Genomic DNA, 18247 nt, shown 5'->3' with positions numbered 1-18247 from the left:
CAGAGCTACTGAGGAGCTTTTAAAATCTTAATTTCCATTAAAAGTATACCCATATAGACAGAAGAAAATACCTTAGAAACAAAATTGTAGAATGGCTTGAGCTGGGAGGAAACAAAGTCCATCTACTTCCACACCCCCACACCCCTGACATGATAGGTTTGCTACCCATTAGATCAGGCTGTCCAGGAGCCATCCAACCTGGCCTTGAACACCTTCAGCATAAGAACCAACCACGAGGTGGCTATGCCACTCATCTGAAGGTCAAAGACAAAAGCTCACACTCTGTTCTGCTTTAGTTCAGAGCAGGCTTGGGTACTTTCCTACACTGTAGTCACCAGTATAGCTTCAACAAAAGAGAATGGTAAAAATCTATGCACACATATTCAATAATATTTCCTTAGAAAAACCATCTAGATTATTTGAGAGAGTTGGTAAAGACCCCAGTCTGCACTACATTTAAGTAACTTAATATGAATACAAGTTGTGACGGAGGCCCTAAGCCTATGTTCCTTTTGAAGTTTCTAAATAAAATCCTACGAATAATTTAGTTCAGAAAAATTGTCGTGTTTTCAAGGGAAAAAAAATGTAATCAGCTACAGTCAACTTGCTTAAACATTTATTTTTTCCAGAACAATTTTCATCAATGTTACCTGCTTTCTCAGCTCGTTCTCAGACATTTTTGATAGTGTTAACACACTTTCAGAATGCAGCCATATTAAGAATCATTGATATGTTTATGCGTATAATAGTGGGCATATTTAGGAAAACAATATATTGATTAAAGGGCATCAAAGACCTATAACTTGTGGGAGTTACATAATGCTATTTTTTTCTTTTCTTTTTTTTTTTTTTGTCTTGGAAAATGTCAAAGACTAAGGGCTTTTGTAGGCATTTGAATAACTCCTTCACACTTCCAGTTGAGGAGACAATTTAAAAAAGATATCTGAAGTGAAAGACAGAACCTTGCTGTTGGTTCAATTTGTTGATACATCAGAATTTCTACAGGAAAAAAAAAAAAAGGTTTATCTTTCTAAAATGTGAATTTTAATACAAAAGCAGTGGCTAATCTTGGCCTTCATAAATAACGAGGTACAAAGATCAAAAAGCCTGGAAAAAGAAAAGAAACGAGTTGCTCTAACAGATTTATCTCTTACTGGTACCTAACAAAAAAAGCAACGTGTAAAAAGCAGCAAGAGGGTACACTACAGTAGAAAGTACCATCACTTGCTAATCTCAGACACAATTGTAAAATACTTTAAATGCTGGACGTATGCGCAAAAAGCAACAATGAGTCTCAGACAATAAGTCTGGATGCTTGGTCAGGCTCAGCTCTTTACTCACCTGCATCAACAATATCTTGGAGCTTACGTGGCTGTGGCTTTATAGCCCAGTGCTCATTGTGTAGGAAGGAGGACACTCATCAAGCTCTCTCCATCATTACATACCACAGCCCCAGCTGCCTGTCTTTTGGCAGAAGGAAGGTAACGTGGAAAAGGCAGCCAGTTCACCAAGGGCCTTCCCACAGACACAGAAAAAGAAGGACCAATACGACTGTGCCAAAGTTTAAATGTTTTTAGCTCAACAAGTGTCAGCATATTCTACTCACCGCACACAACTCCATAGTCAGAGACAACCAGCATACAGCAGGTACAACAGGCAAGACATATTTCAAAATTTGGACATATTTCAAAACTTGGAAGTGAATATTATAGACAACTGCAGCTATGAAGTTATTCAGCTCCTGCCAAAATCCAGCCAGTAAATACTAAACATCAAGATACTACTGGAGTTATGACTGCAAGTTCAATATGGCCCAAAGTTGATCTAGGAAGGCTAGGTAGGTTCATATGTTTATTTTAATAATCTAACATTGTTTTGTTTTGTTGTTGTTGTTGTTGTTTTTAATTACACTGTTTGTTTTGAACACTTGAAAAGTTCACATAATTTTATTAAATGTTAAATGTTAACTCTAAGCAAAAGGAAAAAACAAAAATTCTCCTTTAGCATTAATACACTCACAAACCATAACTAACAGGAAGACAAACAATCCATATTTGGCACAAAATACTCAAATACTCTTTATACCCGGGTTCCCAGTTGATTTAAACCTTCATTAGAAAATATACAACTGTTAGTGCAGAACAATAGAAATAACTTGGGTAATAAGAGTAAATTATATATGAATGAGAGCCAGACACCCTTTGACACACTGCTGATAAAACCCCTGGCTTCAGGCATACTACTGAATTGGAAACTCTGTTGGGGTAGCACCCCATACAGAATAATGTGAGAAGAAATAGTACAGTAATAAATTCATCTTAGTGACAATTTTATGCACCATTCACTACTGTTAATTTAAGAAAATACCCTTGCATGGTATCTGCCCAACGTGTCCCAGCTCACAAGTCCCAATACCAGACTTAAAGCAGCAGCTGGACATCTTTGCACTGATTGTCACTCAGTATTCAGAGGTTGATAGTACTTTTAATGATCATGGACAATACATTAGAAAATTGTAGTATTCTTGTGATAATTCTGAACTACTACTGTCTCACCATTTAATTCTAGAAATAAATAATGGCTGCAGGATTCTGGATCTCACACAGAGGCTCAGAGTAGCTAAAGATCTTTCAAGTACCAGATGATCTTACAGTTTGTTTGCTATACTTCGACCACCTTGCATCTAAATAGAAGAAAATGGCTGAGAAAGAAAGGTGGAACTCATTTTGTCTTGTCTCATTTTGTACATTGACATAGTATCTTTAATTAACAGTCCTTAATGTCCTATCTGCTCCTGTACAGATATGTCTGAGTTATAGTAGATTAAACCATTTTCTAAGGAGATTTGGGCTTAATTCTTTCTTCGTGGTCTCTTGTTTGTCACACATCTATGTTCTGGGAAGAAAATACATCCACAAAATCAAGGAAATCAAAGACAACCCCTTCTAGAGGAAGCTTTACATGACAGAGAGAGAAATTAATTATCATAAGCCTTTGTCCCTCCCAAAAATACAGAAAAAAGTGCAGATTAAAATATCTGGTGGGAATAGAAAGGTTGGCAAGCTGGTGGATGGTAAACTAGATGTGAGCCAGCAGTGCGCTCTTGTCCAGAAAGCCAACTTATCCTGGGCTGCATCAAAAGCAACATGGCCAGCAGAGCAAAGGAAGTGATCCTGCCCTTCTACTATGCACTGGTGCTTCATCTGGAGTACTCTGCCCAGGTATTAAGCTTTCAGTAAAGGGAAGATGTGGACACATTAGAGTGCACGCAGAGAAGGGCCACACAAATGATCCAAGGGATGAAAAACCTCCCTGCGAAGAAAGGCTGAGAGAGCAGGGGCTGTTCAGCCTAGAGAAGAGAAGGCTACAGGGAGACCTGAAAGTGAACTTTCTAAAGGGAGGTTATAAGAAGGAAGGAGACAGACTCCCTAGCAGGATCTATTGCAATAGGATAAGGAAAATGGTTTCGAATGAAAAGATAAGAGATGACTAAATATAAGGAAGAAGTTTTTTACAATAAGGAAGAAGTTTTTTACAATAAGTGTGATGAGGCATTGGAACAGATAGCCCAGAGAGGTGGTGGGTGCTCTGCCCTTGGTCAGATTAACTGTCTGATAAAAAGGCTGTTGTTGCTACCTGTATTCTCAGTACACTTGGGTAATACATATACTCAGGCAATGGGGATATGTGCACTACAAGAACTTCAGAGAATTTCAAACGAATGGCTGCCTTAGCTACTTTGAAGTCTTGGACCATTTACAGAACCCGATATTTAGCTATTGGCAAGCAGACTACATTCAAAGAGTTAAGCGTACATGTAAAATATCAGATTGCTTAGGAAAGTGGATTGAGTGCTGAATGAATAATTGTTTTTAAAAATGCATGTATAAATGGCATCATGTAGTGTAATCAAAATCAAAATGAAGGTCCACTAGCTATTTTTCATGAAAAAATGCCTTTGCCTGTAATTCTAAATCCTAAAGTGTTACAAAAAAAATCCAAGAAAATTCCAGAAGTGTTCATTCTTGCCCAAATAAAATAAAAGAGCTCCCTGATCATTCAACAGAATCATTTTTTGAGTGTTACTTTTGGGAACAACATTGGCAGGTTGATGATTTAATGTAAAAAATCCAAAGGCATATGTAAAACTCAAGTTGTCAGAGGGCTGTGACACATGAAAAGGTTAGCATGCATCAGCTGCTCTGACGTTTAGTCACTGCATTCTTTTACTCTGTAACGAGTTCTCAATGCGAGATAATTTAAGACAGGCACAGAAATACTGTGGTGTTGCTCAGAAGGCAATACAGACCTATCAATAGCATCACAAGACATGGTATTTATGTCTCTAGTTAAATGGTTTGCGTATCTGCATAAATTCTCTCTGTCTATCCGTACTGCAAGCGCATCCACATCTGACTGAGAAATCACTTATCCCTCACTCACAGAACAATAATTTACCATGCTTCTGGTACACGGTACTATTTGCAGAACTGTGCTCACAGGCTCTTACCATTGTGCAGCTGATGGACAATAACTTGCTCGTGTGTCAAAAATCAAGACTACTTTATCCTTGAGGAAACTTGTATATGGTAGTCTGCCATTAAAGCTTGTAATTTTGTTCTGAGTTATGTTAGTGTGACAAAATATTTCAAATCCAAAACGTGATAATGATGTACTCATATTGAAAATCTTGTTATTTAGCCAGTTAAGTGAATCTTGTGAAATTCATTCCCATTTCTATATTTTGCACATGTATTTTGCATAGCAGAGAAACAAACTCTCCTCAGTTGGGCAGATCATTCAACCTCTACGCTATGAAAGGATAGCACTGCAGAATTTGGATTAAGCATTCAGTTCTGACTGATGAAGTTTCGGAGCAGAAACAAAGAAGTGATGCTAGTAGCACCCCAAAACTGCTACGTTAAGCTGAGACCAGCCATCAGAATGAACTCTGCTTATTGCTTGCTTTTAATTAGACCTCAGAGCAGAGACAAGGGACGAACATGATGAAGTAAAACGTGAATGTTTCATAGTAAATAGCTTTGAAATGTTTCTTTCATAGGAAATTTGGAGAATTTTGCTTTTCAATATAACGTCAGGTATTACTGCAACTCACAGAACGAGTAACTCCTGTCTCTAACCAAGTTCAGTAGATGATAATTTAGATCTTCATGGCATAATAATATATGCTTTTCTGGTTTTGCAGTGCACCAGGCCAAACTATCAGCTGTTTAGGACTATCCAAATTATTCCCATGCCAAATCCTTCAATGATCTCAGTAACATATGCAAGTACAAGAGCCTTGCATTTTCATTCCTAGCAATGAGGCTTTAGGTTGAAGAGAACATAACGCTGATGAAGCTGATGTTGAGAACAAAAGGTAAAGGATAGTGTGAATAAAAGTTTGAAGACATAACACTAATGTGCCGATTTGAAGTCTTGTTTCAATAGGGCTAGATAAGGAGGAAAATTACTGTTTACTGTAGGAGAAGGAAAACAGGTTCCAAACTGAGGAGGAGAGAGATTTCTTTGCCTTGACAGGTGTATGTAACAGGAATGATGAGGCCACATCTCTTACATAAGAAGTAAGCCAGCAAGGGCTGCAAAGATAACATTGTTAAATACCACCTTGATCTGAGCTATTCTGAAATGGAAGAGTGGGAATATGGTTATCTTCACATTCTGTATCCTGCAGACATTTTAGCACAAGGGTTGCTGCCGTGAGAAACAATGGACATCTCTGTATCAGGAGAAGGAACTCCACTAGGAGAGAAAAGAATGATACACAGACTGCAGTCACTCTTTTGAAGGCAATTAGATAATTAGAAATCAACTAAGGCTTACTGAATCATCATCTCTGTCAAGGAATGAGGAGTTCAGCTGGGTAGAGTGAAGATGGAAGGAGGGGAGATGATGTTCACAATACTTATTTCTGTAAGCTGAAAAATAAATACTGTGAATTGTGCTCTGGCTCCTCTTTTCTTCATTCTATTGTCATGGCAGATCCTCGCTTTAGGCAAGGTGTTCATAATAAGTAAACAAAAGTAGTACAATTACTTTCTAATTATTCTTTCTAGGAAAATCTTGTGACACAAGCCACTTGTAAAGATGTTAAGATTTTCTGTCTAAAATTAAAATTGGCCTGAATTTATGTAAAGCTCTCCCCTCAAATAGATGTTTCTGATGTGAAGATTCAGAAAATGCTTCAACAGCAATAACTGGGATGGACGCTGTGTTGTAATAATTTGGATACACTTGACTAATGCAGTTATTCACAATGAGGTTGGCACAGTGCCCAAAGCACTGAGCAAACAAATACAGCGAGACATTCAGTTTAAAGCCTTCCAATAATGCAGCAAGATCTTTGTTTGGTCCAGGGGTGTTGAGGACACTATAATGTACTCTATCATCAAAAAAACTGCTAAAATATAAATATATTTCTTTGTTAAATTCACCACTGTGTTTTATGTAAAAAATGCTGGTGAGGCACAAACATTTTTAATCAAATTAGTATGCAACATAAGGCAGCTGTGTATTCAAATGGGTTTTTAAGCAATTTGGTTGTTTTCTTTATAATAACAGGAAAGAACATTTTGATTTTGAAGGTGACAGAGGCAATATTACCAGAATTAAACAATCTGAATTAGCTTTTTCATGAAATGTAATATGTTTTATGCTTTTAGATGGGATGCTCCACTGCTTTCAGATGAGCCTTTCACTGTCACAGTCAATGGCCAGGAACAGAATAAGCTCTGGAGGTAGGATTATCCTCAAATTTAATTTTTTTTAGAAGGAGCTAATGGCAAATGTTTCTAGTGAACTTTAGGTGCATCTACGTTATAACTAGAGAACCAAGACAGGATATTAAAAGAAAAGATAGGAATGAAATTAGTAAACAAAGTTTGACATTTTGCTTAGCTTGAATTTGTCTGAAATGACTATAATGTTTAGAAAGCGCACATATATATATAGCATATTATATAGTAATTCTTTAGCTTTCAGATGCACAGAGGAAGAAAATAATAGTAATCATTTACATGTATAATATGGTGCCAAAGAAACACATTTTCAAAACATTTACATATTAACTTGTGTAACATGATAGAGATTTCTTCAGGGAATGGATGTGAATTTATTTTTGTTATATCTTGGGATGAGGAAGTTTTCCTCTATTCTATAAAGCTGCAATTTGAATCTGAGCCACAAAGGACACCACTAATACTGTAAAAAATAGTTCTCTGGAAAATAACACGGTGATTCAATATTACATATCATTCATTGACTTTGGGAACAAGTGTACTGAGCACGCAAAGTACATTTCTTTTAAACTGTTACAAATGATGGTTGTTCAGCCCATCAGTTGGTTCTTTCTATTTTACCCTCCATCACAAACCTTCCAGATCCCCCAAAGGTTTTTCAAATATACCAATCCTCTCATTTAGAGAAGATGTGTATGTAGAGCTTATCAAGTGCACCCAGACCTTGATGAGATGAGAACGGTGAGTGCAGCATCCTCCTGTACAACCCTGACATTTCTTGCAGTAGAATGAAAACCTAGGGACAGAATTAACAGTAGGATGGAATTCATTTCAGTGCTGTTTTAAAGTAACCATGGATTTGAGACTGAAATTTTAGAGCATCCACAATCATTTAAGGTCAAGTGATTTTAAGAGCTGCTTCTTATTTTGTGAACCTCTTCTGGAGTGCTGGCTAATGCCTCTCTACCCTGAGCTTTATCTGGACTTGTGGCAGTTCAATGACCACTGGAGGCTGTGTGGGGGATTTAAAACCCACAAAGGCGGTTTCTCTTTGCAGGATACTGGGAAGAATTTACAGACTTAGCAAAGAGTAGTGACAATGCATAGATCTCCATGTTCTACAAGTTATGTAGCTTTAATACAGTCAACGTACTCATGGTCACAGAATAATCTTTTGAGTAATTAAACTATATAACCTCAAGATTTTAATGCACGCTTTTTAAAATTACAGTGGATAATTGCTATCTATGCCTGCCAGAGAGATAGTAAGTGGCTGGAAATCTGGTTGTTTCACATTCTTCATGGAAGTAACTCAGAAGGGAGTTCTGCTGTAATTCTGGTATGCAGGGAAAAGAAGAGGTTTGCAGGCTACCATGGGGAGTCCGAGGAAAGGAGACTTTTGGGGTTAATGACAAAAAGGAGTCATTACTTCAATAAAGCAGACATAAAAGGAATTTTTTCAAGAATGAGTTGAAGATAGTGATACTGATCATGCTCTGTCTAGAAAAAGACAACGGAGGAAGAGGCATATCCAAGATGATATTCCAGGAAGGGAAACTTTCCTTGGAGTCTATGTTGCTATTTTATGCAGTCATTTTGAAAACCTTAGAGCTGGAGAAACACATTTGGAGCCAAGTAGAGGAAACAAGAGGGACCACAGAGGAACCTGAACTACTTCTCAATAGAAGAACACAAGGAAACCAATCATTTGGTGGTACACCTATGAGAAAATCAGATTGCTACTGTTTAAAATGATGTTCGGGTTTCTGTCTAATATGTTCTGTTACTTTAGTCCATTTCCTCTCTTCAGAAGAAAACAAGGCATCAAAAAGTACCATCCATATCACCACAGTCGTAATTACAAAAAAAAATAGTCTGAAGGCAACATTGGCAATACGATCAACAAGCTCCAATAAAGCAGTCAGCATGTGATGATTAGATAGCCTTTACTATAATCCTATAATCTTCAGGAATTAAGCTAAAGAGCAGACTCCTGTTAATACCTGTTAATACAGGATCTGTAATCACATAGTTAGAGGTAGAACATTCTGCAATATGTCAAGACAAAGAATTATTCAGAAAACTTCAGGCTATTAGTGCTAGCCAGGATTCTTTTGCAAGAATATTACTAGAAATAATGGCATGGGACAAGATTACAAGACATTTAGAAATGGGTGATTTAGTTAGGGGCAGACAGCACATATTCACTAAAGGTAAATTATGTTTGACAAATTAGCTTGAATCTGATTACTGTAATGTTCTGTTGCTGAAGGAATGAATTACTGCCTGCAATTTATCTGATTCTCAAAACTATATTTGATATTTGCCATGAAACAGACCCAGTTTACAAAGGGGGAATTACGGGCAGTTATTCAAATAGAGTGAAAATTATTTCAAGAAAATGAAAGAGTATGTCAATTAACAATAACACTTCAGGTGGAAAAACATATACAATCAGCAGTCAATAAGCACCACTTTACTTGACCTATTACGCAAATTGCACTGAAATCAATGTCAAGAATGGCTAGATTTAGTGTTAAAACATACTAGGACTAACAAAATTACATTGCATTACTGGGAAAGTAGATAGCAAAGCTGCATTCAACACACTTTATCTCTGAAAATTAGAACAGTCCTGGTGCTTTTTCATACTGTAATTCCTCATTCCCACCCTCTTTATTTTGCAATTAATCATTAATTCTCCAATTCAGGAACTTATTTTTAGAATCTGAAAATAAGCATCTTTTCTACCTTTTTAATAGGGATAGATAATTTTAATATTTACATGAAGAATTCATTCCAACAGATCCCAAAACCTGGATTTAGCTCCAGTGATTCAGAGGTATCCACACCTGAGAACATGAATTGATGTGCTACAGCTGCTCCCTAGAGAAAATGTAGGTCACTTCTAACCTAGGTCATTTAATTTTACTCCCTCTCTCCAAACTGGTACCCGAGGAAGATACACAGCCAGCATGCAGGAGGAGTTAACTGCAGCTGCAGTTATTTAGATGTGCAGGGTAACTTGAGGATACAGAAGGAAACTTCTGGTCTTCTCTCAGGCTGTACATTCTGCTAGTTTTTAGGAAAAGATTAAATCCACCTAAATCTGCTAGAAATTTTGAAAAACAAGGTTGACTGATATGTAGGGTTGTTCGCTAAGAGACAGGAGCATGCAGGAAAGCTGAAATCCCAACAACCACATTACCCAGAATAAAACAGAAAGTTAGCTAAAGGTGGGAACTGACATCTAATTACGGTGCAAATACAATAAATGTAGTCTCTCTTTTTTATTCAAATTATCATTTCTTTCCCCTTCTTTGCCATTTGTGGATATTCTAAATTAGTGGGCTTTTTTACAGGCTTAATTTAATATCAGATGAGAACAGTTTAACAGGCAAAGTGATTATTTACTGAAGAGGTAGAAATGTTACAAACCAGATCTCTGAGACACCTCAACAACTGTCCAGGTAGCTCACCACATCCTCACTGTATCCAGAGAGTAAGAAAAAGGCCTCTTATCCATATGACAGAGGCTGAGTAGGAGCAGGGATGCCAGAAGTACATTCCAGCTGGAAGTCCCCTGTCATGCAGTAATGATAGAATCACAGAATAAAATATACTGTGATTCTGTGATGCTCTAAGTTGGAAGAGACCCACAAGGGTCCAACTCCTGCCTCTACACAGGATGACCCAAATTTTAAACCTTATGTCTGTGAGTGTTATCGAGGTGCTTCCTGAACACGGCACTTGGGGCCATGACCATTGTCCTGGACAATCTGTTCCACACCCACCACTGGTGAAGAACCTTTCCTAACACCCAACACGACCTTTCTTGGTAACATAGGCAAAAGCTTTAACCCTGAGAGTTATGAAGGAACTGTACTCTAACTGCAGAATTATTCTGGGCTTACGTGTTCTCAAGAACAGGAAGACTCAAATTCACATTCCCACTGTCCCATTTACAACAAAGATGTGAAAGAAGGTATCGCACACCTGGGCAGGCCCAGCCCTGAGACCTATGTTACTCAGAGGTTGCTTACTTCAGTATCAGTGATGAAACTACTTTTAGCATAATTTACCAATATTTATTTCAGACCAGTGTTCTACTGTTAGACAGACACCTTAATGATTTCATCCTTTTGTCTCCTCCAAAACTAATTATTCACAGTGTACGACTGCAGTGAGAAACTGAAACAGACTTAGCCAAGGATAATTTGTAACATGGTCATTCATGCAAGTGTTCTTGGGAAAGGAGGAAATTTCATTTCCAATCATTACTGCAGAGCACTTGAATCTGAGGGAATACAGAGCATCTGCATTGCTGACATTTAAGTGAAGAAGTACTCCGTCTTCCTCTCTGAAAAATATCAAATGCTCTTTCCTGGGGGCATTTGATCCATTGATTTCCAAACATTTTATTTTTAATCAAAACAAACAAACATTATTTGGAAAAGAAATATTTGTTTTCCCCAACCTCCAGCATTTTTCTTTTGTCCCAAATTCTGAAAAATCTTAGCTTCAGATTAGTCTGAAAAAGATTTTGAGAATTCTTTATATTATCTTCTCTTCATATTAATTTCTAACAAAAATATATTTGCACAGCTCGGCTCTTCCAATTGGCAAGACTTTCCTTGTATAATCTTATATTCCAACCTAAGAGTTTTGTCAAGTGTACATAATTACAGATAACAAATATGATTTCTGTCCTCAAATGCTACGTCTGCCTCAATCTACTTCATTGGGACAAGTGTCCTTGGGAGTTAGCAAAACAGCAAAGACGTCTGGTTTTAAAAAAAATCTATGCTGGCTGGTTGCCTCAGCAACTGACTGCAGCCACTGAAGCGCTGGCTCCCACAGAGGTCCTCGAGCCATACATTCACAAGACTGGTTCAAAGTACGCATAAATGCATGTGGAACTTCACCACAACATTTCATACGAAAATTGTTTCATCAAAACTTTTTCCTGCTAATTCTTGTTGAGACCATTCCTTCTGATTAATGGATTTAATTCCAAGTAGAAGTGCAATACAAAAGTTTCTACCAGTTTCTGGAATAACAGTTTGCATAACAGGGCACATTAATCTTATATGTTAAACTATTAAGAATGTTTTAGCTTTTCAAGCATATAAGTATAGAAAATACAGGCCTAATAAGATTTTAACAAAAGTACCCCTAATAAGGCATTTGAGATGAGTTACAAGGTAGGTGTGCTTTATAATCCTGAAAGATTCTAATAATGCTGTTTATGAGCTAAAAATGAAAGCAAAAGAATGACTTTTATTAAGTCAGAGCATTTTGTTTGTTGTTTGCTGCAAGTGTTTTTGTCTGTTATTAAAGGCTAAGTTAAACTATTATAACACTAAATATTTTCAGAAAGTATTTGTAAGATTAAGCTACAACACTGTGACCTTAATAATGCCCTTAATGTAAGTTTGAAGTTGATGTGAATGAACGTGAGTTTATGTAGCTAATAAGAACGTAAATCTCAATCTATTAATCCACGTGGTTAAAAATGAATGTGAAGTATATAAAATAAGATATAAACATTTTTTGAACTTTTCTTAAGGAAGTTGTTCACTGCTACTCTGCAGTCACTCAACCTGCCTGCTATAAATGTAAACAAAAGAAAATAACTAAATTTTTTTTAGTTGATTTTGTTTTCAATAATGAAAGATCTTCTGCCTGGTTTTGATTAAATGTATCTGTGACAGTAACAATTCTAAAATCACTATTAAACGTTATTAGAAGAAACAAGTATGTAGCATAGATAATGGGTGAAGTCAGCACTGGTACATAGGTTCCCTAATGCAAAACTGCTCGAACACTAAGGTCAAGGTAAGTTTTACTTCCAAAGGCAATTGTTTTGCAAAATCTACACAAAATTAATTCTCTTGGCCTAATAATATTTTCCCAGATACCTAAAAAATCAACCCTGGGACAGAATATTATATCTACCTCCTGACCGAACAAGAGGAAGTAGAGACCAGGTCTTTTCTGCACATTATTCATATAGGCACATTAATAGGTATCTATGTGTTAGAAAGAACTGTCAAGTTCAAGGACTGCTAAAAATGTCCATTTCTACTTTGGTAGAGAAGATAGCACAATTTGTCTTCCTATTCTGTTTAATCTATACCAAACGAAGACTGGAATAGGCATACAGAGGTGGGGGAAAAATGAAAAGCTCTGTCTTTAATTAAAAAAACATTGCTTGGAAAAAGGTTTTTTAATCTTTTCTCCAGCGGCATTAGAGAACACCCAAGTTCTAAAACAAATACCTAAAGGAATTATCAGATTTCTGTATAATTTTTTACGGCGAAATAAAGAGATTTCACTTCCTATAATGACATCCTCTGGAACTTTCTGTTGGAAATAACATTTGAGTCCTACAGACATCCTGTTCTCTGACTATAGTTTGCAAATCTAATCTGACCAGCCATTGATATGGCTGATACATACAGAAAGGAAATGGACTTTCTTTAAATTATTTCAACAACTTTGTTTTGCTGCCAAACTAATAGTATGATTTGATTGCCTGCTTGTATGAATTTTCTTATGGCGTCATCTGAACTTACAGAGTTATTGATTTAAATTTAATTATAATTAATTTGATGCTTACATTGTTTAAATATAATTAGCTCAATGAAAGTTTAGCAAGTTTGCATAATAAAAGGCTTAGGGAAGACACATCTTTTCCTTCTGTTTTTATATGAAGTTGTCTATTCTGAGAACCCATCACGGTGTCAAAATCCTAACATCAGAAAAAAACTCAGGAAAACTGTAAATGACACACTTTTGCTTAAAAGCTATTATTTAGTCTTGTTACATCTGCAAAAGAAAAGAAAAATCAATTCCATCACTAATTTCTAGTCTTAATCAAAACAGATGTGAAAACTGATTAAACATTTACAAAATAGAAATTCTGATATTTCTTTTATGATAATTTTCTTTCACATTGAATCCTTAATAGGTTTCTTTTTCATTTAAGACTTGTGAGGAAATAGGTACGGAGGTCTGTTTTCTTCATGTAACATTATCAGTGCTCTCATTATTAGTCTTGTGAAGATATGAAACAATCCAAGATCTCCACAGTGAACTGAATGGGCAAAAATACAGTTTAAAGACAGAAATTGTTTTTTTTTGTTTACAAATAATGTTTGTTTTTGTTTTTTGTCATTAAGGTCAGTGAATGGGAACCACAAAATCAGAAGTTAATTGCATAAACTGAAATGCATCAGATTTACTTTATATTCTATTTAGTGATTCAAAACAATGAGAACTTCATTTAAAAAAAAAAACCCACAAACCTGTATCCCAGCTGAACAAAATACTAAAGGCAGGCAGTAATTTCCAAGAGGGCTCAGAGCCAAACACATACATAAGAAAGACATGAAAATGTTTATATAAAAGCATAAAAGAACTTCACTTGACTTGCATGACTTTTTGTATCAAGCATGCTACAGCAGTCTTTTGATTCTAATATGAAACTATAGTAAGGATCATTGCACTAATGCGTGAGGATTTGTGATAATGTTGCAGAAATTTTACTGTCAAAACTGAACTGCAGTGTAATGACTTTTGTTATCATGGTTTCTAATAACTATTCAGAATGAATTGACCCTACATATGTTTTACTGCAATAATATGTCACTTATCCTGAAAGCAAAAAAAAAGGAAACGAGAAATCAATAGACTCCTTTCTCCCACATCCTCTGTATAATATGACCTCTTGAACAGAACCTGAATATGAGAGCGAATTTTTACTTAAATTTTAAACTAATAGTAGTTTTCAGGGAGATTTTTTTAAAATGCAGATTACATGAACAAAAATAATTCTTAAAGTTCTGTTAAACAGATTCAAGTAAATAGTTTGTTAGCATATAATGATATATCCCTATATTTTGGAATCAACCCTAATTTCAAGAGAACAAACGGATGCCTACAGTACAATCACTAATTTATTAGCAAAATACAATGGAAGTAAAAGATTTCATTCTTGGGATAGGTATTCCAAGATTGCCCAGAATAAAAAGGATATGGTAAATAACTAGTTTTGATCATCATGCACACAAGTATTTCTGGCACTAGTTTGCAAACCTGTTAACATTTCCAGAACAAATTCAAAAAAGAACATTTGAAACTTCAACCCTTCCAAGTGAATGTTGATACTGCTAGCTAGCTTTTTGATTTCAGAAGCCCAGCAAAAACATAAAATCTCATAGAATTTGTTAGAATTGAAGAATTTGTAGTATAATAATAGGGTGAAGAAAACAAAGGCAGAAGCGTACTATACACCTGCAAAAACAAGCGTATAACCAGTGCTACATAGTAACTTAATTAATCACAAGAATTGAAGGAAGCAGAAATTGCAGCAAAGTTGAAACTTGTCCATGTGTTTTCCATCAGGCTACTATCTCCTATAGCATGATAGGTAGAAATTTAGACAACAACAGTGGAATATGAAAACCTTGTCTCAGCCACTGCATCTGAATAGCAGTATTAAAAAAATAATCCTTTCCTCCTCCAATAGAATTCCTTTGCATTCACTATGCAGAAGAGAGTATTATACTTTCCATGGGCATAGCTCCTCGATTCAGTGGTGTGTATCCTCCTTGTTCATAAGTGCACCTTCCTCAGTACATAGAAGCTTGCAAGATCATGATAAAACACATCATGTTACCAAAGACATTATTTCAGCTATCAAGACAGAGCCTTTTCTGGGGCTGAACAAAGCAGCTGCGTAGGATCCCAAAGTAAACCTACTTCATTAGTTAAAGCAGTTACTACATCCATTTAAAATATGCCAAAAAATTTAATATTAGTAGATTGCTTTTAGCATCAGTATTCATAAAAACTAGCTTCTCATTTTGAGTATAATAATATATAGTAATAATATAGCATAGTATAAATAGTATATAAACAGTATAATAATAATATATAATTATATATATAGGACACTAAGAGAAGAAAGTCCTCAGGATTTAGGAATGGATGAACACACTTCTTGAAGTCTGCACATTGTAATGCAGGTATGTAGTGCAACACCTAGAAAAATCATTACTGTGATACTCCCTCAGAATTGATTTTCCATTGCAGTTGTAATTCACATAAAAAAAAAAAAAAAACAACTAAGAAGAAAGAACACTTTTTTATAGGCTCTGTATGTAGTCAGCACCTTCTTTCCTTTTGTCATAACTGCTAAATACACTGTGATAGTGATAGACGTGTTTTGCCTCAATTGCTGGACTAGTTAGTCTCTTAACATAGTGAAGAGTTATCAGAAAGGAAATTACAGTAGTTGTCACTGTAATTCACAAAATTAATATTCTCAATAGAGTTTCTCATCTTCGTATATATATTGCTACTAAATGGTACTGAGGACTGTCAGCCTAAATATTCCCATCACTAATTTCTACCATAAACTAGGTACACATGTTGTAATGCTGCTTATAAGCTTCTATAGAATAGTATCATACTCATAACCATTTTCTTCATAAACAAGATTTTAAAAAGCCAAACAAATGATTATGTGGCAGAGCTGATGAAGCTAGATCCTGTTGGTATTGCAATGCAATTTTGCTGTATTTTACTATGTTTATTTTATTGTATTCAAATTGAGAAGGAAAAAAGCAATAATATATGCCAACTCATTTGCAATTTTGTTTGCTTCCATATTACCTCACCGAGATGTATGATAATATCACCCACACTGTGTCCAGAAGAGGTAAACTGCTGAGTGGGAAATCTGTTTCACAAATATTACCAAGAACAATTACATCCAGAAGGCATTCTTATATCCAAAGAAATTAAAGGTCCAGATTACCTAACACAGATATATTTTTCTTTAGAAAGCATTATAGTGAGTATGCCCTAATTTCGTATTCAGAAAAAATATTTTCAATTCCTTCTATAACCCACTCATGCTAAGAAACATCTCAGTGCTCATAGCTTTGCCTTTAGATCATATTTAGGGAGCATAATTAGCACTTGCTTGGTGATGAGAAATAGAACAGAATTTCTTCAATTATTTATGTTTTGATCTTCAACTTGTTCTCCAATACTCTTATCTCTGGGAATGTATGACTTAAACATATTTTTGTTCTTGAAATATAGAAAGGTGCGTAGTTAACAAGAATACCTTAGAAGGAACAAATTGAAATTCAAAGTATGCTGAATTTCAGAGTCAGAGATTTACTGAGGTGGTCTGTGGGAAATGAGTAATGGCTGAAGATACAGGTATAGGACATAAGAGGGACTAAGGGGACTAAGAGAGACTAAGGGGACTAATACAAGCAGAGTACTACTAATAATTTGAACTTCACATTTCATTTATTTATTTGAAAACTTCTTCACTGCATTTTTAGAAAATGAACTGAAATATTAATATTGACAGGACCTGATTCCTGCATCCACAACCAAAGGTAATAAACAATCTTACCTGAAACTGTTGACATTAACCTACAATTTTTGTACATGATTACTTACATGTGTACTAATTTTCAGAAATACAGACATGAAAGACAACCAAGCAATAGTCTGGTTAACATACCTAGATAATATTTTTGATTTAATTATAGTTAATGCTGATATAGTCAATGCTCATATTCTGAGATCTATAGATGCAAAGCAAAGAAAAAAAGAAAAAAACATTTGAAAATGGTTTTACAACATCTCGATTTATGTTCCACAACACTGTTAAGTTTAAACAAAAAGAAACCCTATTCAAATGTAACTAATTATTCAAGAGAACATACCTCAGCAGTATACCTCCACCATGGAAGTCATCAAACTAGATTTTAAGTTTTTTTTCATTTTCATGTATATGTTTTCTACATTAAACATTTGCAGTGTCTGATTATAGCTGTTGTAAAGCTCACAATTCCCCTGAAAGACTATTTGATAGAAATGCATAACGTTAGGGTGCTGGATACTATGCTGGGTAATACAGTTTTGTACAAAAATAAATACACTCCAGGTTTAAAAAAAAAAATAAAAAAATCAGAACTATGGCAATGAATAATTAATACCTTTTATAACAGCTCTGTAAAGTAAAAACAAAACAAAACAAAACAAAAAAACAAGCAAGCAAAGAAGTGAAAATATAAAAAATGCTCAAGAAGAAAAAAAAAAAAACACATGATAGTTGACATATTGCTAGCATATATTCCATTGGCGTTATTGATCATATGCATTTTAAATAGGAAATACATTAATTGAATGAGTGATGTTGGCACTTTACCTGCTGATGATCTCTAAATGAATCTTCCACCTTGATTCTACTGTCGTAGAGTTCTGTGAGACCTTCTTTACAGTTTAAGTAGCATTTCTGAGACATTTGATATTCCTGAGCTAGCAACAGATTTTCTCTAATAATTTGCTCCAGATTGGCCTAAAGAGAAAAGTAATTGATTACACTCACTACAAAATGCCATTCTGAGAAACAAAATTACAGTTCACTTCCACAGTTTCTTTGACTCATTCCCTCA

General features: G+C 35.4%; 1 protein-coding gene across 1 annotated transcript in view; it reads right to left on the bottom strand.

Moving 5' to 3' along the window:
* The window catches only part of CCDC178 (coiled-coil domain containing 178), a 183651-nt gene that overhangs the window by 34238 nt on the left and 131166 nt on the right, over positions 1 to 18247 (bottom strand). The window contains exon 19 of the mRNA XM_048940597.1: positions 18001 to 18150. Coding sequence (XP_048796554.1) covers positions 18001 to 18150 — 150 coding nt within the window. The remainder of the gene's footprint in view (positions 1 to 18000; positions 18151 to 18247) is intronic.

This window comes from Lagopus muta, chromosome 3, assembly GCF_023343835.1.
Source record: "Lagopus muta isolate bLagMut1 chromosome 3, bLagMut1 primary, whole genome shotgun sequence".
Lineage (NCBI taxonomy): Eukaryota > Metazoa > Chordata > Aves > Galliformes > Phasianidae > Lagopus > Lagopus muta.
This window is presented reverse-complemented; position numbering and strand designations above follow the sequence as displayed.